At 34.1% G+C, this 25075-nt stretch overlaps 1 protein-coding gene and 1 long non-coding RNA gene across 4 annotated transcripts in view; both read left to right on the plus strand.

The window, feature by feature from the left end:
- The first annotated feature begins 1903 nt into the window (after positions 1-1903).
- The window catches only part of LOC117324434 (zinc finger CCCH domain-containing protein 14-like), a 30002-nt gene continuing 6830 nt past the window's right edge, over positions 1904-25075 (plus strand). The window contains exons 1-9 of the mRNA XM_033880288.1: positions 1904-2030; positions 4378-4420; positions 5073-5187; positions 5452-5492; positions 5669-5917; positions 6340-6656; positions 7268-7413; positions 8293-8420; positions 9264-9638. Coding sequence (XP_033736179.1) covers positions 1992-2030; positions 4378-4420; positions 5073-5187; positions 5452-5492; positions 5669-5917; positions 6340-6656; positions 7268-7413; positions 8293-8420; positions 9264-9638 — 1453 coding nt within the window. The 5' untranslated portion in view covers positions 1904-1991. The remainder of the gene's footprint in view (positions 2031-4377; positions 4421-5072; positions 5188-5451; positions 5493-5668; positions 5918-6339; positions 6657-7267; positions 7414-8292; positions 8421-9263; positions 9639-25075) is intronic.
- Positions 9662-24962, plus strand: LOC117324436. 3 transcript variants are annotated; one of them, XR_004531993.1, is made up of 4 exons: positions 9662-13643; positions 14027-17867; positions 21373-23961; positions 24345-24962. It is a non-coding gene; the product is annotated as an uncharacterized LOC117324436 (long non-coding RNA). The 3 variants fall into 3 exon arrangements; XR_004531992.1 differs by lacking the exon at positions 24345-24962 and having other exon boundaries at positions 21373-23245; positions 23579-24337; XR_004531991.1 differs by lacking the exon at positions 24345-24962 and having other exon boundaries at positions 21373-22473; positions 22858-24337.

Consider the following 25075-nt stretch of genomic DNA (forward strand, 5'->3'; position numbering starts at 1 on the left):
ATCTAATCCATAAATGACTACCACTGAATGGTAATACCAGGGACACATATATAATACTGTAAATTATAGACTGGTTCATTCTGACACACACCCCACCCAATCGCTCTGGCGTCGACTAACGCAAACGAAAAAGAAATCGTTAAAATGTCAGAATGATATTCAGACTACATTTTGAGTTGCAGATTCCAATGAAATAAAATGTTTCGTCGATAAGAACTATACTACAATAGTGAAAGGTAGAATACGGGTCTGATATATGAGAAAGTACTAATTAATAAGCTGTCTATAATCAACTATATATATTTAATACATAAAATAGTCTAGTTTCTCCGGAATACCAAAACCTTCTGATAGACAAGAAGTCATGACTACAGTAAAAGTCTACTAAGAATACAGTATGTAAATAAAATGCATATTTAAATCTATACATGTGAAATGATATAATCCTAACCGATTCATGTGACATTTATACACCAATGAATCTCACAGCCCAATAATTGTCATGGCAGGTATAGGACATGAGAATATACATCGTCGGTAACCCATGGTAGTCTCTACGTGGCTCTTCACTTACTTTACTTGATAAGCGACAGTGCAGTCGAAAGTGGGTTACAGACGGTGTAGAATTTACCGCAGGGGGTAGGCGCGGACCTATACGTCACAAAAAAATAATTGTCAGATTAAAAAAAATTTGTCTCTCCCGAGTATGACCCGTTCCACGACTACATATCCTTGACAGTGGTCGTGGGACGGATCAAACTCGGGAGAGGCTATCTGTTTTTTTTTATTTAACAATTATTTTTTTGTGACGTAGGTCCGCGCCTACCCCCTGTGGAATTTAATTACTGTGCATGCAGTTGCATGATTCGTAAGAGGCATTGAAAAAGAATCCGTTTTTTTCTTATTTCTCAATATTGTTTTTTGCTAACCTCCCCTTGGCCTTGCCTTAATGTTGGTCATTCGTTAGGCTATGAGTTTGACAACGTTTTAAGAATTTAACAAGCATAATTCCTCAGCCATTGGGATCATTGCAATTTAGATAAGATCTGTATAAGAATTGAATTGCTTTCATGCTATGGAAATTTCGAACACTTTCTGATACACATTTATATTTCTTAATGTTAAAGTGATGATAATTGGTCGCAAAGTCATTATATATTTTATTCCCGTCAGGTGGAAACGCTGCACATGTGTGTATAGTATTTCGCTATACTGTTAATATACCCACATAACACGATTTAACTACAGAAATAATCACTTAGTGTTATTCAGGCTGTTTGATAATTCAATAGCGTTAGGATTGACTGAATTGTACGTCTAGCGCTGCAGAGCTTGTTGAAGACAATATATATAATTTCATAGTCGACATAATGATACCAATGTGGGTCTCTATTTCATTGTCAGATTGGCGTGTTACACAATCGCTAGATATGTATTTTATGGTTCAGTTAGAAGTATGAACTTAGAATTCTTAGCCCCTGGTTACACTACCTCGGTTATCATTGGGAGAACGTGACATCTTTTTTCTCGTCTTCCTTATTCGTACAAGTATGTCCCAACGGCAGTCTTTGTCAAAACACAATATAAATTTGATCATATTCACTGTAGGATATTGAAGCTATCGTGAAAAATATGTCAAAATTGTACCAAAAGGGGTCCTGTGACGTTACCGGACAGTAATCTAAACACTTTTTATTTGGATTCCAATTAACTTTTCGTTTATTTCAGCTATTTTGACAAATTTCACTAATCTGTTTAGATATTTTTTACGAGCCCGCGAGGCCATACAACCAAACCAATATTACTAGACCATGCACATAAAATATGAAAACTCTATCCAGAGTTATCGTTCCTAAATGATATTACTTTAGATCTAGAGTTGTCTCTCTTAGCTTAGCACTGATATCCGGTTCTGAAACGATGCCGAGTTTTGGAGAAGCCTCCATGGAAAAGACTCATAAAACTTAATTTTGGGATAATAAGACGGTTCCATGATGGATATTGGAAAGGACATTAGCAAGAAAATCAGGGTACACAATGCCAAATATATGTTAATTCTGTATGTTATAAAAATCGAAACCGGCGAGGAGAAACGAACGTTCTTCGAACGTACAATTCTACATGCATGTACAGTAGTACAGTAGTACAGTAGTACTGTAGTATATATTTCCGGTACAGGACCACATCATGTTCCTTAACACCGGTCGCAGTTTTGGCATTTACATATTATATTTGTAGTTCATTTCCTGATTATGTTACAGTTTCTCTATAGTGATATACACTATCCTGAGTTTAACCACAGGTGCCTGACTCGTTTTATAAAATAATAACATATACTGAAGTAGAGTACATATTTTTTTATAAAACGAGTCAGGCACCTGTGGTTTAACAGTTCTTGGTTATATATATAATTACTGCAAACCTATTTCCTCTTCGGTTGGTCCTGTACTGTTGGTGGGGGAGCATTTTGCATACCTCGACCACTTGATTATCTGTATCCCTACTCCTATACGTATATGAGGTCTTATTCCACCTGATTACATTGGTGGATATTGCGACCTCATATCCCCTCAGCGTGTTTTTCTTGTAGCTGCCAGCGCCCTGATTCTGGGGCGCGACAAAAAAGTGTCATAAACCAACTAAAACGATAATTCATGTTAACACAAATGTGTACGCTTACTTGTTGATGAAGTATCAATCCATTTAATGCTCAAACTGTTGATGGATACCTCTTAAATATAATTGTATCCACAATAATTCACTTGCAACCTACTGTGTTCAAATATTAGGTCACTAAAACAACTTTGCTGTTCCGGTTATTATAAAATGCAGAATACAAATAAAACGGATAGCGTAACGTAATATCTTCACAGCGTTTCGTTTGTTTCGTCTATATCAACTCCAATTTGGATAAATCAGAAATAACCTCGAGAGGTCACAATCAAAACAAGTATGGCGGTATATACAAATGGGACCTACGCTTAAACTACAAAAGAGGCTAATAATCACTGATCTTGGATATAGATATGGACACATGTTGTGTAACTTTTTGTATTTATGATAGATAAATAGAATAAGGTAATTCAGATCATATGAAACGTGAGTAAAGATAACTTTTAAACAACTTTAATTAGGTGGGTCACAGCAACAGGTTTTATGTGCGGTGGTGATTAGAGGTTACATGACAGCCTGTCAAAAGTTTCCTGTCGTGTAATATAAACCTCTAATATTATTGGAGTACTGTATCCCATGTCTATCCATATAAATTTGTGATTTGTATCTATCATATCCCCTCTCAGACTCATCCAGGTCTAAGTTTCTTCTGGCCCTGACACCATTTCCTCATGGAAAATTAATGCGCCATTAAATAATATATTGCATAATTAAGTGTTTAAGGAATTTTGGCAATTTTTAGTAACGAATCCATACTCCCAACTGGTGCATAATCTGGACCGGAGCCCTTCTGTAATGATATAAGGATGGACCTGGTAATTTTATGTTGTTTTCAAACCAGCATTGACAAAGACTTACAAATAATGTTTTCAGGTATTAAAAGCTGCAGGTTGGCTAAAACCTAAAATTTACTTCTAAACCATGATTTAAACTATTAGAAACAAATTAAATGGCCCAAAGAGGCTCCAAGTCTAACTGACAAGCTCAACGACAAGCAACAAGTAATAAACAAACAGGACCAAAGGCTATAGATCTGAGGTTTTCCCCATTTTGTTTGTTTTATATAATTGTTGCAGAGTGCGTGATTGATTAAGTATAAATCACTGCCTCTATTAGGGATCTAGCCCGGGATCTCAGGCTTACTAGACTTACTCTCAACTGATTGAGCTAAAGAGAAGATCTCTCTAGCTGACCGGTATATTGCAGCTAGAATTTACCAGGGATACATACTCCCCCTCGAGCTCCAGAAAAGAACTCGTCCTTGGTTTTTTCCAGGGAAAACATTGATGCTTGTGGACCAAGGCGAAGTTTTTTTCAGGGGCTGCTATGTTGGCTCCATTGTAACAGAGCATGTGATTATAAACCAAATCTAAGTCCATTACAATCTGTCAGATCATCATGTAAATTATGATGTAAAAGTTGATAAAACAGGCATATTTGTTTAGATAAATAAATAAAATTAAAACACAACACATTTTTTTCATTTTGATGTAATTAAATGGAGAACTGATATACATATATATCTTTCAGCCTGTAATACTTGTGGGTATACTACCGACCACAAGGATACTGTTACAAATGTATTGGAAATTCAAGCTTGCATGGAAATTTTAATGTGATGTATAACTAAAAAGATTAAGATAAAAGAACTTAATGATTGATGCATCTAACATTGAAGTTGCTTTTATATTTTTGTCCTTGCAGTCAGCAATAAAAGCTAAGCTGATAGAACTTGGAGCATATGTTGGTAAGAATATTTATTTCATATACCTGCATGACAAAAGACAAAAATTTGATATTCATGACCTTTTTTTTAGTATTTATTAATATATTATATATTATGTTATTTGGATTAATTCAAACTTTGTGTTTTGTAAAATTGATTTCATTTTTACTGTTAGTGGTGTACATAGAGTCATGAAAGACCCTTGATTTATTTACATTAAATATATTTATTGATATTCAATTCAAAAATTATTTTATTATTCCAAATATATACAAATACATGTTCAATATACATACAATCAATAAACCTAATTACATTAGAAATTTAAATTTATTTATGTATATTATTATCATTTGTTAAGTTTTTAAATATTTATATAGATGAAATAATAGGATCAGACAACAGGATTACCCTATATAAGTCTTAATATTTATTGATACATATACATACGGTATGCTATAGAGTTTGCAGTTCTAAAGTATCAGAACAATTATGGTAAAAGAAGTTGTCTTGTAAGTCACATGGATATATGTCATGCTTTACTTCAATATAGCAGCCATACAATTTCTGATGAATATTGATTTGCATGAGATATCCATTTCATCTTGAAAAACATAAATTGTTACATGGTATACCTCATTAACATTCACATGTAGATATTCTTTTTTCACAGATGATGAATTGCCAGACTACATTATGGTCATGGTGGCGAATAAGAAAAGTCAGGCTCAAATGACAGAAGATCTAGGCCTTTTTCTCAGTGCAAACACAGAACAATTCACATCATGGTAAGATGTAATGCAGTGTAATGCTTTTATTTTAATAATCTTAAGTGACTTATGTGTCGTATCTAACAAAATATGAGGTTACATCTCATTTCATGATTTGTGTAAAGTGCTTTATGGGAAGAAAATATGATTGGTATCTGAATTTATGGCTTGTACTTTTGAGCTTTATGTTTCACTATAATGGCATGTGTTTTGAATTTTACGAACTTTTGTGATATGGAAAGCACACTGTTTTTCTACATCTTCGTTTTTTTTGTCTGACAGGTTAAATGGGCTTTTGAACAAACTCCAAACATTGGGAACAGGTATGTTTTTGTTGCCTCTAATCAAAATTGTCTGTTTCTAAAGCAGATTTAGAAGAAAACTTATGGTCAAAGATTTTATTGAGCATAATTATACTGTATATATATCACCATCTGTAAACTTACACATGTATCATATAACAACTCTAGATTCAACCATTTATTCTTGGATATTTCAGATAAACAGAAAAGTCAAGAACTTGAGAAATCAGAGACTGAAAGCATGAGTCAGCAGCATGTTGCAAAGAAAAAGAAAACTCCTGAAAAGACAGACAAATCTATCTCAGAAAAGACTATGGTGAAGGATAAAAACTTGCCAAAAGTGCAAAAATCTATTCCTGTCAAAACCAACAAGGTAGTCCAGGAAGCAAAAAAAGTCAAGGGAGAAGAAGAATATGTACCGTTACTTCTGGATAAGTCAGAAATTGGTAAGCTTGATCCTGAACAATTGTATGACCTAATGAGACTTTGCCATGTTATTTAGTAATGATGAACATCACTTGATATGAAACACATGTATAAAAAGTCAGTAATAAAATTATGACATCATATTTTCTCATTAGAGTAAGATAAAAAGCAACATGTTATGGTCTTTCAGTCAAAATTGTGTGTGGTTATATAAATAAAGAAGAGGAAATTTCTCCTTGTTAAGGCAACGAAACATTAATATCATTTTTATATACAAATCGTTAAGCAATGTAGTACAAATGTAATTATAGTATAAATACAAATTGTAAGTTGAGGTGGAGACTGTGAGAGTGTATGTTCAGGAGTCATCAAGTCAACTTCTTGATGTCATCACATTTTGACTGTGTCAACTACATTGTATTTCCAATCTGTTCCCATTCAGATGAATTTAACGAGGAGTTTAAGCCAGAAGAGAGCAAGAGTAATAAGAAGAGCTCAGAGACTCCTACAGCTGTCACTGGTCAGATTAAGTCTCCATCATCCAAGGTCTCACCTACCTCCAAAACAAGTCCTTCTACAGCAGCCAGTGCTGAGGTTAAACCTACAGTAAAGTCTCCCGAGGACACAACATACATCCGGTCAGTTATGGTCAAGCCTTCAGTGACTAAGAGGCTAGGGTCAGTACATAGCCGTATCGGCCAAGTGCCAAAAGCGATGGCAGTACCAGTGAAAAGGTCTGGAACAGAACCACAGAGACAGGTATCAATATATTTATCATGTATACACAAACCTATGTTACTGTATGAGTGGAATTTGGCCATAAGGAATGTATATAATGTTCCATGGTTCATAGTAAGAGTAGCATAAACGACAGTTGTGATTGAAAAGGTGAGTGTAATGGTGGGGAAACCCTGAAATTCTTCTTCTTACTCACAGTCTCTTCTCTAAGTACAACTGGGATAAAATTGTAATTTATTTATGATGAATACAAGAGAAGAAAAGGGACCAATAGTAACATTGCTTACATCCCAAATCTCATTACAAATTAAAATCGGATTTGTAATTGCCAAGTACATGATAAGAAATGTTTGCTTCCCATAGATATAACGTTTCATGTTACAATTAATGGTATGGCTCTGGGACTAAAACACTCTTGTGTGTCACGCTAATTTCTTATTCCTGCTTGCCTTGATTACTAAAAGAAGTGTTACAGGGTAAACTTTGGTGCGAAACATATAGTCAAATCTGAATCAGTATATTTAAGTGGCGTGTTAATTAGTTTTACTTTCATGTGATGTGCATATTTGTGCACAGTGTTAGCTATTGCTGCACTTTGTTAAAGCCATTTTGTAATGTTAACTTATTGCCAGGTATCTCCAGTAAAGAGGAAACAGCCTATGTCAGTGGTAGGGAATGTCAAACGCAAGTTCACCGAGTTTGAGGAGGAGGAGGAGTATGATCCGTACAATCCTGCTGTGGGCAGTGTAGCCAGTGTTATAAGAGTAACAGACCGCAAGTGAGTTTGATTTAATGATATAAATTTGCCATGAAATCTACCTACTTGACTCCTTCAGCTTTGCCATGTGCAATTTAAATCAATCTTTTGTCTGCTGGGTTTATTTTTTCATGAACAACCTGGGTAGTTTTGAGATGGGGTCTCCCTAGAGTAGCTAATGACTATCGCACTTCACATCATATGGGAGGCCTATCACCTTATCCAGAGCATCTAAGATAAAGTGTCTTGCCCTAGGCCACAACTATGACAGCATAGGATAATCCTTGATTTAACCTTCCACAAACTTGTAACAGAGCGCATGATTAATAAGATTTGAATCACTGCCTCCACTAGGGATCGAACCCGGGACCTCTGACTTACTAGTCTTACGCTCAACCGATTGAGCTAAAGAGAAGATCTCTCTATCCGAGCGGTATATTGCGGCTAGTAATTACCAGGGTTACGTACTCCCCCTCCAGGAAAGAACACGTCCTTGAGTTTTTCTTAGAGTAGCAGCGATGCTTGTGGAGCATTCCTGAGTATTTTTCCCGTGTCCCTACACGGGCGCCAATGTAACAGAGCGCATGATTAATTAAATTTAGATCACTGCCTCCGCTAGGGATCGAACTCAGAACCTCTGGCTTACTAGTCTTACACTCAACTGATCGAGCTAAAGAGAAGATCTCTCTAGCCGAGCGGTATATTTTGGCTAGTATTTACCAGGGTTACAAAACTGACTGGATTAGGGATCAAACCACACACCTCAGATCTTTACAAAACGTCCATTGCTCTGATGTTCCAGCAGTTCCATCCAATTGAGCAACCTGGTCACCAGCAATCAAACATGTTTGGCTCCACTACAATAGTCATACCAGTTAAGTGTATGTTTTATACTTTCAGGTCCAGTGTACCAGCCGGTCTACAGGCCAATAAATCTCTACTAGTCAAAGCAGTCAGTGCAGCAGAAAAATCTGTATCCTCTAAAATGCAGCAAATACTCAACGAAAGGAAAATGTATAGTGAGAAAGGTAAAAGGTTCCAGCATCTGATTTTTTAGAGTTTCCCAGAAAAAAGGTATCTTTAAATACTTAATATTTGCAGGTCAGAGTATTCTAATAAAGATAGCTTAACAAAACATTCTACACACATCAAATAAGTGACCTAGAAGTGCCTTTTGCTATGGAACAGTTTTCAGTTTCAATATTTTGATCGTTACCATATAAACAGTGAAAATCACTGATTTCAGTGTTTTCAGAGTGTGTCTCCAAAACCCTTATATATAACTCCACAAAACCCTTATATATAACTCCACAAATCCCTTATATATAACTCCACAAAACCCTTATATATAACTCCACAAAACCTTTATATATAACTCCACAAAACGTTTTACACACATCAATCCAGTAGTCTAGTACTGCCTTGTACTGTGGAGGTATTTTCAATATTTCTATTTCTTCTGTTACCATGGAAACAGATTCGCTGATACAAGAGTTTAGGGAACATATTTCTAAAACTGTTTAAGATAACCGTATTAAAAATTATGCACACACTATCTGAGTGTACACTATGTTGATAAGACTTGTGTGATGATAAGACTTTAACTGTTCCATCCTTCATATTGACTATTATCTCTAAATGTCCTTTTAAACAATCTCAGGAAACATGCCTGTAACAGGGCTCATTTTGTGGGGGATTTGAGTGACTATGTCCTTGTTGGTTGGAGATTCCTATTCTACACACATTTAATGTGTATGAATTGCATTTCACAGCAAATTAAATCAGGTGTTTTGTTGTAGCCTTTTATTGTAAGGTATTTTTTGGATGACTTTTGTTGTGAAGATAATAACATCACCATAAATTGGTTCCAGAGAGTGCTACTGTACAGCCTATACAGAGGGGAAATAGATCCAGCAGTGTGCCAGGGGACACTCATCCCCACACAGGGAAAAACTCTGGACTTGTCAAGTCTAGGTCCGGAACACAAAAGCCTGTGAACAGAGAGGTAGCTGGCCAGATGGGCCAAGTGGTTGGGGGAGTCAAAAGTAGGGTTGGGGCACGGTTGGTACCGCACCAGAGTGAAGCCCATATGGATATGGTCAGCCCCATGACAGTGACATTGAGTAGTGGAATGAAGCCTAAAGCCAATCTACAGCTGATGTCCCAGGTAACCAGAGAGAAAAGAATGTTCAAGGATCTGAGATACACAATTGCAAATGACATGGAGAAAGTCAAGAAAGAACCAGGTAATCTTTGTTTTCTAGTGTGCTAGTATTGATTATTTTATGTTAACTTAGTTTTCTCCACTGTGCAGCAGTGATATGTGTTTTAGGTTGTCAGACTGTCTAATTATAGTAACAACATGTTCAATATTGGTTGCAAAAGTATTTCATACTTGCAAAACAAATAGCTATTGCAACACACCTGGAAAATTTCATAATTTTATAAATGAGAAAGGATTAATACACTGACAGCTTTTGCTTAATACTGGATTCTTTCTTTATTATTTTTGATACGTCACTAATATATTGGAAAAATGATAATTTTTTATTGAGAAAATGAATTATACTTAAACTAAATTATTGGTGACCCCCCACTCAGTTTCCTTTCTGTTTTCCTGTTGATTTGTAGAAATTGATATTTGGCTGATCTGTGAAGTATTATTGTATGTCACACATTAATTTCTTGTCTGGTAGATTCGTATTTTGCACAATATGATCTTTACCTTTACATGGCAGAGTTTCATTGCAATTATTCATCATATGGTGTAAAATTAGCGCTTAACTTAATATAGATATTAAATCATTTTATAATCAGATTACAAGGCACGTTATAATCCAAGAATGATTTTCATTTCAATTAAGGTATACTGAGGCAGGCAATATTTCAATTATAGTCTGAAAGTATCGTTAAAATCGATAAGTATAATTATTTTTCCTGTCAATATGATGCATACATTTTCAATATTAATGCATTCAGTTCTTGTATGTTGATAAATCTCTGACACAGGTGGAACATTTGCTATATTTAGAATAAAAGAAACTCAATACTTGGAAAAGTAAACGATTACAACAACAAAACTCAGGCATTACCCACATAAATAGGTCGCGGATGCCATTTGATTATCTAGTAACAAAGGATTCAAGACAACACACTGCAGGGTGTCTTTTTATTTAATCCTCATCATAATTTTGATGAAAATAAGTCATGAGGTGTGAATTGATTTTGAAAGAAAAAGGGATAGAAGTGGTGGTTATCTGATGAAGTTTGGATGTAATAATTCATGAGATGATTAAAAAGTAACACATGTATGAAACATAAGAATAAGACGAATAAGAGTACAAATTCAGATGGTTATCATGTTGACTGCTTGCCTGGTAATTATTGTGCAGTATCAACCCTGTCAATACCACCAGGTAAAGGTTGAGTTTTATAATGATCAGATAAGTTAAAAAAAAACACAAAGAGGCAATACACCGCTGTATTGAATGGTATATACTGTGTACAAAAATATTTTGTTAGCCGACATGAAGCATGTACACATTCTATCGTTGTTTCCTGGATGAATAGCTGCAAAGACTAAAGCACAAAACTCAGGTGGTTGTCGCATATTGCCTACTTGCCTGGTAGCTGGTGCGATATCAACCCTGTGTCACCGCCTGATGAAATTTGTTGTAATTAATCATCAGGTGATGGAAAAGGAACATGCAAACATTGTTTGTTATATTAAAAAAAAAATGAATGAAAAAGGAAGAGAAAAAATATTAGAAATGAAATGTGATATAACTTGAATAAGTACATGTTGTTCCTTCTTTAGGATAAGTAAGTAAGGTAGGAGAAATAGAAGAAAAATACTTGCGAGTATAACAGAATTGAATAAACAAGTGAACTCAAAAAGCACAAAATACAGTTGTACAATGTAGAAGAAAATGAATTCTAACTTGTGAATATTATTAATGAAAGGAAAAGCACAAAACTCAGGTGGTTGTCACATATTGTCTTCTTGCCTGGTAGCTGGTGGGATATAAACCCTGTGTCACCGCCTGATGAAATTTGTTGTAATTAATCATCATGCGATGGAAAAGGAACATGCAAACTTCATTTATTATATTAGAAAAAATGAATGAAAAAGGAGAAAAAATATCAGAAATGAAATGTTACACAACTTGAATAAGTACATGTTCCAACTTTGGATTAAGTTTCTGTAAGTTAGGAGAAATAGAAGAAAATTACTTGCGAGTATGAAAGAATTTAATTGGCAAGTGAACTCAAAAAGCACAAAATTCGGTTGTACAATGTAGAAGAAAATTAATACTAAATTGTGAATATTATTAATGAAAAAAAAAAGCTCAAAACTCAGGTGGTTGTCGCATATTATTGCCTTTTTGCCTGGTAGCTGGTGCGATATCAACCCTGTGTCACCGCCTGATGAAATTTGGATGAAATGATTTATCAGATAATGTAAAAGGAACACATGTACTAAACAGAATAAAGATGAATAGAGTACAAAATTAGGATGTCGACTACTTGTCTGGAGGCCGATGCATTATAAACCCTTTAACAAATTAACGTCAGGTAAATGTTGATCTTTATAATTATCAGATAACCGAAAAAACGAAAAGACAAAATACCACTGGATTGAATGGTATGTACTAGTACTGAGTACAGAAATGTTTTGTTAGTCGATATAAAGCATGTACACACTCTATCGTTGTATCCTGGATGAATAGCTTCAAAGACTAAAGCACAAAACTCAGGTGGTTGTCACATATTGCCTACTTGCCTGGTAGCTGGTGCGATATCAACCCTGTGTCATCGCCTGATGAAATTTGGATATAATTAATTATCAGGTGATGGAAAAGGAACATGCAAATGACGTTTGTTATATGAGAAAAATAAAATGAATGAAAAAGGGAAAAAAATATCAGAAATGAAATGTTATATAGCTTGAATACGTACATGTTCCTTCTTTGGGAAAGTTTCTGTAAGGTAGGAGAAATAGAAGAAAATCACATGCGAGTATAAAAGAATTGAATTAACAAGTGAACTCAAAAAACACAAAATTCGGTTGTACAATGTAGAAAAAATTATTAATGAAAGCAAAAAGAACAAAACTCAGGTGGTTGTCGCATATTGCCTACTTGCCTGGTAGCTGGTGCTATATAAACCCTGTGTCATCGCCTGATGAAATTTGTTGTAATTAATCATCAGGTGATGGAAAAGTAACATGCAAACATTGTTATATTAGAAAAAAATGAATGAAAAAGGAAGAGAAAAATATCAGAAATGAAATGTTATATAACTTGAATAAGTACATGTTGTTCCTTCTTTAGGATAAGTTTCTGTAATGTAGGAGAAATAGAAGAAAAATACTTGCGAGTATAACAGAATTGAATTAACAAGTGAACTCAAAAAGCACAAAATACAGTTGTACAGTGTAAAAGAAAATGAATTCAAACTTGTGAATATTATTAATGAAAGGAAAAAGCACAAAACTCAGGTGGTTGTCGCATATTGCCTACTTGCCTGGTAGCTGGTGCGATATCAACCCTGTGTCATCGCCTGATGAAAGTTGTTGTAATTAATCATCAGGTGTTGGAAAAGGAACATGCAAACATTGTTTGTTATATTAGAAAAAAATGAATGAAAATGGAAGAGAAAAAATATCAGAAATGAAATGTTATATTAACTTGAATAAGTACATGTTGTTCCTTCTTTAGGATAAGTAAGTAAGGTAGGAGAAATAGAAGAAAAATACTTGCGAGTATAACAGAATTGAATAAACAAGTGAACTCAAAAAGCACAAAATACAGTTGTACAATGTAAAAGAAAATGAATTCAAACTTGTGAATATTATTAATGAAAGGAAAAAGCACAAAACTCAGGTGGTTGTCGCATATTGCCTACTTGCCTGGTAGCTGGTGCGATATCAACCCTGTGTCATCGCCTGATGAAATTTGGATGTAAATAATTATCAGGTGATTGAAAAGGAACATGCAAACATTGTTTGTTATACGAGAAAAATAAAAAGAATGAAAAAGGAAGGGAAAAAATATCAGAAATGAAATGTTATATAGCTTGAATACGTACATGTTCCTTCTTTGGGAAAGTTTCTGTAAGGTAGGAGAAATAGAAGAAAATCACATGCGAGTATAAAAGAATTGAATTAACAAGTGAACTCAAAAAACACAAAATTCGGTTGTACAATGTAGAAAGAAATTATTAATGAAAGGAAAAAGCACAAAACTCAGGTGGTTGTCACATATTGCCTACTTGCCTGGTAGCTGGTGCTATATAAACCCTGTGTCATCGCCTGATGAAAGTTGTTGTAATTAATCATCAGGTGATGGAAAAGGAACATGCAAACATTGTTTGTTATATTAGAAAAAAATGAATGAAAAAGGAAGAGAAAAAATATCAGAAATGAAATGTTATATTACTTGAATAAGCACATGTTGTTCCTTCTTTAGGATAAGTAAGTAAGGTAGGAGAAATAGAAGAAAAATACTTGCGAGTATAACAGAATTGAATAAACAAGTGAACTCAAAAAGCACAAAATACAGTTGTACAATGTAGAAGAAAATGAATTCTAACTTGTGATTATTATTAATGAAAGGAAAAGCACAAAACTCAGGTGGTTGTCGCATATTGCCTACTTGCCTGGTAGCTGGTGCGATATCAACCCTGTGTCATCGCCTGATGAAACTTGTTGTAATTAATCATCAGGTGTTGGAAAAGGAACATGCAAACATTGTTTGTTATATTAAAAAAAATGAATGAAAAAGGAAGAGAAAAAATATCAGAAATGAAATGTTATATAACTTGAATAAGTACATGTTGTTCCTTCTTTAGGATAAGTAAGTAAGGTAGGAGAAATAGAAGAAAAATACTTGCGAGTATAACAGAATTGAATAAACAAGTGAACTCAAAAAGCACAAAATACAGTTGTACAATGTAGAAGAAAATGAATTCTAACTTGTGAATATTATTAATGAAAGGAAAAGCACAAAACTCAGGTGGTTGTCGCATATTGCCTACTTGCCTGGTAGCTGGTGCGATATCAACCCTGTGTCATCGACTGATGAAATTTGGATGTAATAATTCATCAGATGATGTAAAAGAAACACGCGTATTAAGATAAGAATAAAGACGAATAACAGTGCAAAATTCAGATGGTAATCATGTTGACTATAAACTATAAGCCCTGTAACAACGTCAGGTAAATGTTGACCTTTATAATTATAAGATAACTGAAAAAAAACGAAAAGACAAAATATCACTGGAATGAATGGTATATACTGAGTAGAGAAATATTTTGTTAGCTGATATGAAGCATGTACACACTATCGTTTTATCCTGGATGAATAGTTGCAAATACTAAAGCACAAAACTCAGGTGGTTGTCGCATATTGTCTTCTTGCCTGGTAGCTGGTGCGATATAAACCCTGTGTCATCGCCTGATGAAATTTGTTGTAATTAATCATCATGCAATGGAAAAGGAACATCCAAACTTCGTTTGTTATATTAGAAAAAAAAATAAATGAAAAAGGAGCAAAAAAGTTAGAAATGAAATGTTAAACAAATTGAATAAGTACGTGTTGTTCCTACTTTGGGTTAAGTTTCTGTAAGGTAGGAGAAATAGAAAGAACTTACTTGTGAGTATAACAAATTTGAATTAACAAGTAGTGCATTCGAACAGCACAAAATTCGGTTGTACAATGTAGAAGAAAATGAATACAAAATTGTGAATATTATTAATGAAAACAAAAAGCACAAAACTCAGGTGGTTGTCGCATATTGCCTATTTGCCTGGTAGCTGGTGCGATATAAATCCTGTGTCACCGCCTGATGAAATTTGGATGAAATTATTCATCAGATGATGTAAAAGGAACACATGTACTAAACAAAATAAAGATGAATGGAGTACAAAATTTTGATGGTTATCATGTCGACTACTTGTCTGGAGGCTGATGTATTATAAACCCTGTAACAACGTCAGGTAAATGTTGATCTTGATAATTATCAGATAACCGAAAAAACGAAAAGACAAAATACCACTGGATTGAAAGGTATATACAAATTGTACTGAGTACAGAAATATTGTGTTAACCGACATAAAGCATGTACACACTCTATCCTTGCATTCCGGATGAATAGCTGCAAAGACTAAAGCACAAAACTCAGGTGGTTGTCACATATTGCCTACTTGCCTGGTAGCTGGTGCGATATCAACCCTGTGTCACCGCCTGATGAAATTTGTTGTAATTAATCATCAGGTGATGGAAAAGGAACATGCAAACATTGTTTGTTATATTAGAAAAAAATGAATGAAAAAGGAAGAGAAAAAATATCAGAAATGAAATGTTATATAACTTGAATAAGTACATGTTGTTCCTTCTTTAGGATAAGTAAGTAAGGTAGGAGAAATAGAAGAAAAATACTTGCGAGTATAACAGAATTGAATAAACAAGTGAACTCAAAAAGCACAAAATACAGTTGTACAATGTAGAAGAAAATGAATTCTAACTTGTGAATATTATTAATGAAAGGAAAAGCACAAAACTCAGGTGGTTGTCGCATATTGCCTACTTGCCTGGTAGCTGGTGCGATATCAACCCTGTGTCATCGACTGATGAAATTTGGATGTAATAATTCATCAGATGATGTAAAAGAAACACGCGTATTAAGATAAGAATAAAGACGAATAACAGTGCAAAATTCAGATGGTAATCATGTTGACTATAAACTATAAGCCCTGTAACAACGTCAGGTAAATGTTGACCTTTATAATTATAAGATAACTGAAAAAAACGAAAAGACAAAATATCACTGGCATGAATGGTATATACTGAGTAGAGAAATATTTTGTTAGCTGATATGAAGCATGTACACACTATCGTTTTATCCTGGATGAATAGTTGCAAATACTAAAGCACAAAACTCAGGTGGTTGTCACATATTGTCTTCTTGCCTGGTAGCTGGTGCGATATAAACCCTGTGCCATCGCCTGGTGAAGTTCGCAATTTATCATCAGGTGATGGAAAAGGAACATCCAAACTTCGTTTGTTATATTAGAAAAAAAAATTAATGAAAAAGGAGAAAAAAAGTTAGAAATGAAATGTTACAAAAATTGAATAAGTACATGTTGTTCCTACTTTGGGTTAAGTTTCTGTAAGGTAGGAGAAATAGAAAGAACTTACTTGTGAGTATAACAAATTTGAATTAACCAGTGCATTCGAACAGCACAAAATTCGGTTGTACAATGTAGAAGGAAATTATTAATGAAAAGAAAAAGCACAAAACTCAGGTGGTTGTCGCATATTGCCTATTTGCCTGGTAGCTGGTGCGATATCAACCCTGTGTCACCGCCTGATGAAATTTGGATGAAATTATTCATCAGATGATATAAAAGGAACACATGTACTAAACAAAATAAAGATGAATGGAGTACAATATTTTGATGGTTATCATGTCGACTACTTGTCTGGAGGCTGATGTATTATAAACCCTGTAACAACGTCAGGTAAAATCAATGTTGATCTTGATAATTTTCAGATAACCGAAAAAACGAAAAGACAAAAATACCACTGGATTGAAAGGTATATACTGAGTAAAGAAATATTGTGTTAACCGACATAAAGCATGTACACACTCTATCCTTGCATTCCGGATGAATAGCTGCAAAGACTAAAGAACAAAACTCAGGTGGTTGTCACATATTGCCTACTTGGCTGGTAGCTGGTGCGATATTAACCCTGTGTCATCGCCTGATGAAAGTTGTTGTAATTAATCATCAGGTGATGGAAAAGGAACATGCAAACATTGTTTGTTATATTAGAAAAAAATGAATAAAAAAGGAAGAGAAAAAATATCAGAAATGAAATGTTATATAACTTGAATAAGTACATGTTGTTCATTCTTTAGGATAAGTTTCTGTAAGGTAGGAGAAATAGAACAAAATTACTTGCGAGTATGAACAAATTAAGAAGTGAACTCAAAAAGTACAAAAATGGTTGTAAACTGTAGAAGAAATAAATTATAACTTGTGAATTTTATTAATGAAATTAAATAAAAAGCACAAAACTCAGGTGGTTGTCACATATTGCCTACTTGCCTGGTAGCTGGTGCGATATAAACCCTGTGTCATCGCCTGATGAATTTTGGTTGTAATAATTCATTAGATGATGTAAAAGGAACACGTGTATTCAGATAAGAATAAAGATGAATAGAGTATAAAATGTGGATGGGTATCATGCCTACTACATTTCTTGAAGCTGGTGCAGCATAACCCTGTAAAAACGCCAGTTAAATGTTAACCTTTATAATCATCAGATAACTGAAAAAGGAGCAAAATACACAAGATAGAATGATATATACTGAGTACAGAAATATTTTGTTAGCCGAAATGAAGCATGTACACATTCTATCGTTGTATCCTGGATGAAAAGCTGCAAAGACTAAAGCACAAAACTCAGGTGGTTGTCGCATATTGCCTACTTGCCTGGTAGCTGATGCGATATAAACCCTGTGTCATCGCCTGATGAAATCTGTTGTAATTAATCATCATGCGATGGAAAAGGAACATCCAAACTTCGTTTGTTATATTAGAAAAAAAAAATGACTGAAAAAGGAGAAAAAAAGTTAGAAATGAAATGTTACACCAATTGAATAAGTACATGCTGTTCCTACTTTGGGTTAAGTTTCTGTAAGGTAGGAGAAATAGAAGGAACGTACTTGTGAGTATAAAAAAATTGAATTAACAAGTGCACTCGAACAGCACAAAATTCGGTTGTACAATGTAGAAGAAAATGAATACAAAATTGTGAATATTATTAATGAAAACAAAAAGCACAAAACTCAGGTGGTTGTCGCATATTGCCTACTTGCCTGGTAGCTGGTGCGATATAAACCCTGTGTCATCGCCTGATGAATTTTGGATGAAATTATTCATCAGATGATATAAAAGGAACACATGTACTAAACAAAATAAAGATGAATGGAGTACAAAATTTTGATGGTTATCATGTCGACTACTTGTCTGGAGGCTGATGTATTATAAACCCTGTAACAACGTCAGGTAAAATCAATGTTGATCTTGATAATTTTCAGATAACCGAAAAAACGAAAAGACAAAAATACCACTGGATTGAAAGGTATATACTGAGTAAAGAAATATTGTGTTAACCGACATAAAGCATGTACACACTCTATCCTTGCATTCCGGATGAATAGCTGCAAAGACTAAAGCACAAAACTCAGGTGGTTGTCACATATTGCCTACTTGCCTGGTAGCTGGTGCGATATCAACCCTGTGTCATCGCCTGATGAAATTTGGATGTAATTAATCATCAGGTGTTGGAAAAGGAACATGCAAACATTGTTTGTTATATTAGAAAAAAATGAATGAAAAAGGAAGAGAAAAAATATCAGAAATGAAATGTTATATAACTTGAATAAGTACATGTTGTTCCTTCTTTAGGATAAGTAAGTAAGGTAGGAGAAATAGAAGAAAATCACATGCGAGTATAAAAGAATTGAATTAACAAGTGAACTCAAAAAGCACAAAATACAGTTGTACAATGTAGAAGAAAATGAATTCAAACTTGTGAATATTATTAATGAAAGGAAAAAGCACAAAACTCAGGTGGTTGTCGCATATTGCCTACTTGCCTGGTAGCTGGTGCGATATCAACCCTGTGTCATCGCCTGATGAAAGTTGTTGTAATTGATCATCAGGTGTTGGAAAAGGAACATGCAAACATTGTTTGTTATATTAAAAAAAATGAATGAAAAAGGAAGAGAAAAAATATCAGAAATGAAATGTTATATAACTTGAATAAGTACATGTTGTTCCTTCTTTAGGATAAGTAAGTAAGGTAGGAGAAATAGAAGAAAATCACATGCGAGTATAAAAGAATTGAATTAACAAGTGAACTCAAAAAGCACAAAATACAGTTGTACAATGTAGAAGAAATGAATTCAAACTTGTGAATATTAATAATGAAAGGAAAAAGCAACAAAACTCAGGTGGTTGTCGCATATTGCCCTACTTGCCTGGTAGCTGGTGCGATATCAACCCTGTGTCACCGCCTGATGAAATTTGTTGTAATTAATCATCAGGTGATGGAAAAGGAACATAAAACATTGTTTGTTATATTAGAAAAAAATGAATGAAAAAGGAAGAGAAAAAATATCAGAAATGAAATGTTATATAACTTGAATAAGTACATGTTGTTCCTTCTTTAGGATAAGTAAGTAAGGTAGGAGAAATAGAAGAAAATCACATGCGAGTATAAAAGAATTGAATTAACAAGTGAACTCAAAAAGCACAAAATACAGTTGTACAATGTAGAAGAAAATGAATTCAAACTTGTGAATATTATTAATGAAAGGAAAAAGCACAAAACTCAGGTGGTTGTCGCATATTGCCTACTTGCCTGGTAGCTGGTGCGATATCAACCCTGTGTCACCGCCTGATGAAATTTGTTGTAATTAATCATCAGGTGATGGAAAAGGAACATAAAACATTGTTTGTTATATTAGAAAAAATGAATGAAAAAGGAAGAGAAAAAATATCAGAAATAAAATGTTATATAACTTGAATAAGTACATGTTGTTCCTTCTTTAGGATAAGTAAGGTAGGAGAAATAGAAGAAAATCACATGCGAGTATAAAAGAATTGAATTAACAAGTGAACTCAAAAAGCACAAAATACAGTTGTACAATGTAGAAGAAAATGAATTCAAACTTGTGAATATTATTAATGAAAGGAAAAAGCACAAAACTCAGGTGGTTGTCGCATATTGCCTACTTGCCTGGTAGCTGGTGCGATATCAACCCTGTGTCACCGCCTGATGAAATTTGTTGTAATTTATCATCAGGTGATGGAAAAGGAACATGCAAACATTGTTTGTTATATTAGAAAAAATAAATGAAAAAGGAAGAGAAAAAATATCAGAAATGAAATGTTATATAACTTGAATAAGTACATGTTGTTCCTTCTTTAGGATAAGTTTCTGTAATGTATGAGAAATAGAAGAAAAATATTTGCGAGTATAACAATTGAATAAACAAGCGAACTCAAAAAGCACAAAATACAGTTGTACAATGTAGAAGAAAATGAATTCTAACTTGTGAATATTATTAATGAAAGGAAAAAGCATAAAACTCAGGTGGTTGTCGCATATTGCCTACTTGCCTGGTAGCTGGTGCGATATCAACCCTGTGTCACCGCCTGATGAATTTTGGTTGTAATAATTCATCAGATGATGTAAAAGGAACACGTGTATTCAGATAAGAATAAAGATGAATAGAGTACAAAATGTGGATGGGTATCATGCCTACTACTTGTATTGAAGCTGGTGCAGCATAACCCTGTAAAAACGTCAGGTAAATGTTAACCTTAATAATCATCAGAAAACTGAAAAAGGAGCAAAATACACAAGATAGAATGATATATACTGAGTACAGAAATATTTTGTTAGCCGAAATAAAGCATGTACACATTCTATCGTTATATCCTGGATGAAAAGCTGCAAAGACTAAAGCACAAAACTCAGGTGGTTGTCGCATATTGCCTACTTGCCTGGTAGCTGGTGCGATATCAACCCTGTGTCATCGCCTGATGAAAGTTGTTGTAATTAATCATCAGGTGATGGAAAAGGAACATCCAATCGCATGATGAAATTTGTTGTAATTAATCTTCATGCGATGGAAAAGGAACATCCAAAGTTCGTTTGTTATATTAGAGAAAAAAAATGAATGAAAAAGGAAAAAAAAGTTAGAAATGAAATGTTACACAAATTGAATAAGTACATGTTGTTCCTACTTTGGGTTAAGTTTCTGTAAGGTAGGAGAAATAGAAGGAAATTGCTTGTGAGTATAAAAGAATTGAATTAACAAGTGCACTCGAACAGCACAAAATACGGTTGTACAATGTAGAAGGAAATTATTAATGAAAAGAAAAAGCACAAAACTCAGGTGGTTGTCGCATATTGCCTACTTGCCTGGTAGCTGGTGCGATATCAACCCTGTGTCATCGCCTGATGAAATTTGGATGTAATTAATTATCAGGTGATTGAAAAGGAACATGCAAATGACGTTTGTTATATGAGAAAAATAAAATGAATGAAAAAGGAAGGGAAAAAATATCAGAAATGAAATGTTATATACATGTAGCTTGAATACGTACATGTTCCTTCTTTGGGAAAATTTCCGTAAGGTGGGAGAAATAGAAGAAAATCACATGCGAGTATAAAAGAATTGCATTAACAAGTGAACTCAAAAAGCACAAAATTCGGTTGTACAATGTAGAAGGAAATTATTCATGAAAGGAAAAAGCACAAAACTCAGGTGGTTGTCGCATATTGCCTACTTGCCTGGTAGCTGGTGCTATATAAACCCTGTGTCATCGCCTGATGAAAGTTGTTGTAATTAATTATCAGGTGATGGAAAAGGAACATGCAAACATTGTTTGTTATATTAGAAAAAAATGAATGAAAAAGGAAGAGAAAAAATATTAGAAATGAAATGTTATATAACTTGAATAAGTACATGTTGTTCCTTCTTTAGAATAAGTTTCTGTAAGGTAGGAGAAATAGAACTCAAAAAGTACAAAATTTGGTTGTACAATGTAGAAGAAAATGACTTCTAACTGATGGATATTATTAATGAAAATAAAAAGCACAAAACTCAGGCGGTTGTCACATATAACCTACTTGCCTGGTAGCTGGTGCGATATCAACCCTGTGTCACCGCCTGATGAATTTTGGTTGTAATAATTCATCAGATGATGTAAAAGGAACACGTGTATTCAGATAAGAATAAAGATGAATAGAGTACAGAATGTGGATGGGTATCATGCCTACTACTTGTCTTGAAGCTGGTGCAGCATAACCCTGTAAAAACATCAGGTAAATGTTAACCTTTATAATCATCAGATAACTGAAAAAAGGAGCAAAATACACAAGATAGAATGATATACTGAGTACAGAAATATTTCGTTAGCCGAAATAAAGCATGTACACATTCTATCGTTGTATCCTGGATGAATAGCTGCAAAGACTAAAGCACAAAACTCAGGTGGTTGTCGCATATTGCCTACTTGCCTGGTAGCTGGTGCGATATCAACCCTGTGTCATCGCCTGATGAAATTTGTTGTAATTAATCATCAGGTGATGGAAAAGGAACATGCAAACATTGTTTGTTATATTAGAAAAAAATGAATGAAAAAGGAAGAGAAAAAATATCAGAAATGAAATGTTATATAACTTGAATAAGTACATGTTGTTCCTCATTTAGGATAAGTAAGTAAGGTAGGAGAAATAGAAGAAAAATACTTGTGAGTATAACAGAATTGAATAAACAAGTGAACTCAAAAAGCACAAAATACAGTTGTACAATGTAGAGGAAAATGAATTCAAACTTGTGAATATTATTAATGAAAGGAAAAAGCACAAAACTCAGGTGGTTGTCGCATATTGCCTACTTGCCTGGTAGCTGGTGCGATATAAACCCTGTGTCATCGACTGATGAAATTTGGTTGTAATAATTCATCAGATGATGTAAAAGGAACACGTGTATTCAGATAAGAATAAAGATGAATAGAGTACAAAATGTGGATGGGTATCATGCCTACTACTTGTCTTGAAGCTGGTGCAGCATAACCCTGTAAAAACGTCAGGTAAATGTTAACCTTTATAATCATCAGATAACTGAAAAAAGGAGCAAAATACACAGGATAGAATGATATATACTGAGTACAGAAATATTTTGTTAGCCGAAATAAAGCATGTACACATTCTATCGTTGTATCCTGGATGAATAGCTGCAAAGACTAAAGCACAAAACTCAGGTGGTTATCGCATATTGCCTACTTGCCTGGTAGCTGGTGCGATATCAACCCTGTGTCATCGCCTGATGAAAGTTGTTTTAATTAATCATGTGTTGGAAAAGGAACATGCAAACATTGTTTGTTATATGAGAAAAATAAAATGAATGAAAAAGGGAAAAAATATCAGAAATGGAATGTTACATAGCTTGAATACGTACATGTTCCTTCTTTGGGAAAGTTTCTGTAATGTAGGAGAAATAGAAGAAAATCACATGCGAGTATAAATGAATTGAATTATTCGGTTGTACAATGTAGAAGGAAATTATTAATGAAAGGAAAAAGCACAAAACTCAGGTGGTTGTCGCATATTGCCTACTTGCCTGGTAGCTGGTGCGATATCAACCCTGTGTCATCGCCTGATGAAAGTTGTTGTAATTGATCATCAGGTGTTGGAAAAGGAACATGCAAACATTGTTTGTTATATTAGAAAAAAATGAATGAAAAAGGAAGAGAAAAATTTCAGAAATGAAATGTTATATAACTTGAATAAGTACATGTTGTTCATTCTTTAGGATAAGTAAGTAAGGTAGGAGAAATAGAAGAAAATCACATGCGAGTATAAAAGAATTGAATTAACAAGTGAACTCAAAAAGCACAAAATACAGTTGTACAATGTAGAAGAAAATGAATTCAAACTTGTGAATATTATTAATGAAAGGAAAAAGCACAAAACTCAGGTGGTTGTCGCATATTGCCTACTTGCCTGGTAGCTGGTGCGATATCAACCCTGTGTCATCGCCTGATGAAAGTTGTTGTAATTGATCAGATGATGTAAAAGGAACACGTGTATTCAGATAAGAATAAAGATGAATAGAGTACAAAATGTGGATGGGTATCATGCCTACTACTTGTCTTGAAGCTGGTGCAGCATAACCCTGTAAAAACATCAGGTAAATGTTAACCTTTATAATCATCCGATAACTGAAAAAGGAGCAAAATACACAAGATAGAATGATATATACTGAGTACAGAAATATTTTGTTAGCCGAAATAAAGCATGTACACATTCTATCGTTGTATCCTTGATGAATAGCTGTCAAGACTAAAGCACAAAACTCAGGTGGTTGTCGCATATTGCCTACTTGCCTGGTAGCTGGTGCGATATCAACCCTGTGTCATCGCCTGATGAAAGTTGTTGTAATGAATCATCAGGTGTTGGAAAAGGAACATGCAAACATTGTTTGTTATATTAGAAAAAAATGAATGAAAAAGGAAGAGAAAAACTATCAGAAATGAAATGATATATAACTTGAATAAGTACATGTTGTTCATTCTTTAGGATAAGTAAGTAAGGTAGGAGAAATAGAAGAAACATACTTGCGAGTATAACAGAATTGAATAAACAAGTGAACTCAAAAAGCACAAAATACAGTTGTACAATGTAGAAGAAAATGAATTCTAACTTGTGAATATTATTAATGAAAGGAAAAAGCACAAAACTCAGGTGGTTGTCGCATATTGCCTACTTGCCTGGTAGCTGGTGCGATATCAACCCTGTGTCATCGCCTGATGAAATTTGGATGTAATAATTCATCAGATGATGTAAAAGGAACACACGTATTAAGATAAGAATAAAGACGAATAACAGTGCAAAATTGAGATGGTAATCATGTCCACTATAAACTATAAACCCTGTAACACCGTCAGGTAAATGTTGACCTTAATAATTATCAGTTAACTGGGAAAAAACAAAACGAAAAGACAAAATATCACTGGAATGAATGGTATATACTGAGTAGAGAAATATTGTGTTAGCTGATATGAAGCATGTACACACTATCGTTTTATCCT

This window comes from Pecten maximus, chromosome 3 (assembly GCF_902652985.1).
Source record: "Pecten maximus chromosome 3, xPecMax1.1, whole genome shotgun sequence".
NCBI classification, from domain to species: domain Eukaryota; kingdom Metazoa; phylum Mollusca; class Bivalvia; order Pectinida; family Pectinidae; genus Pecten; species Pecten maximus.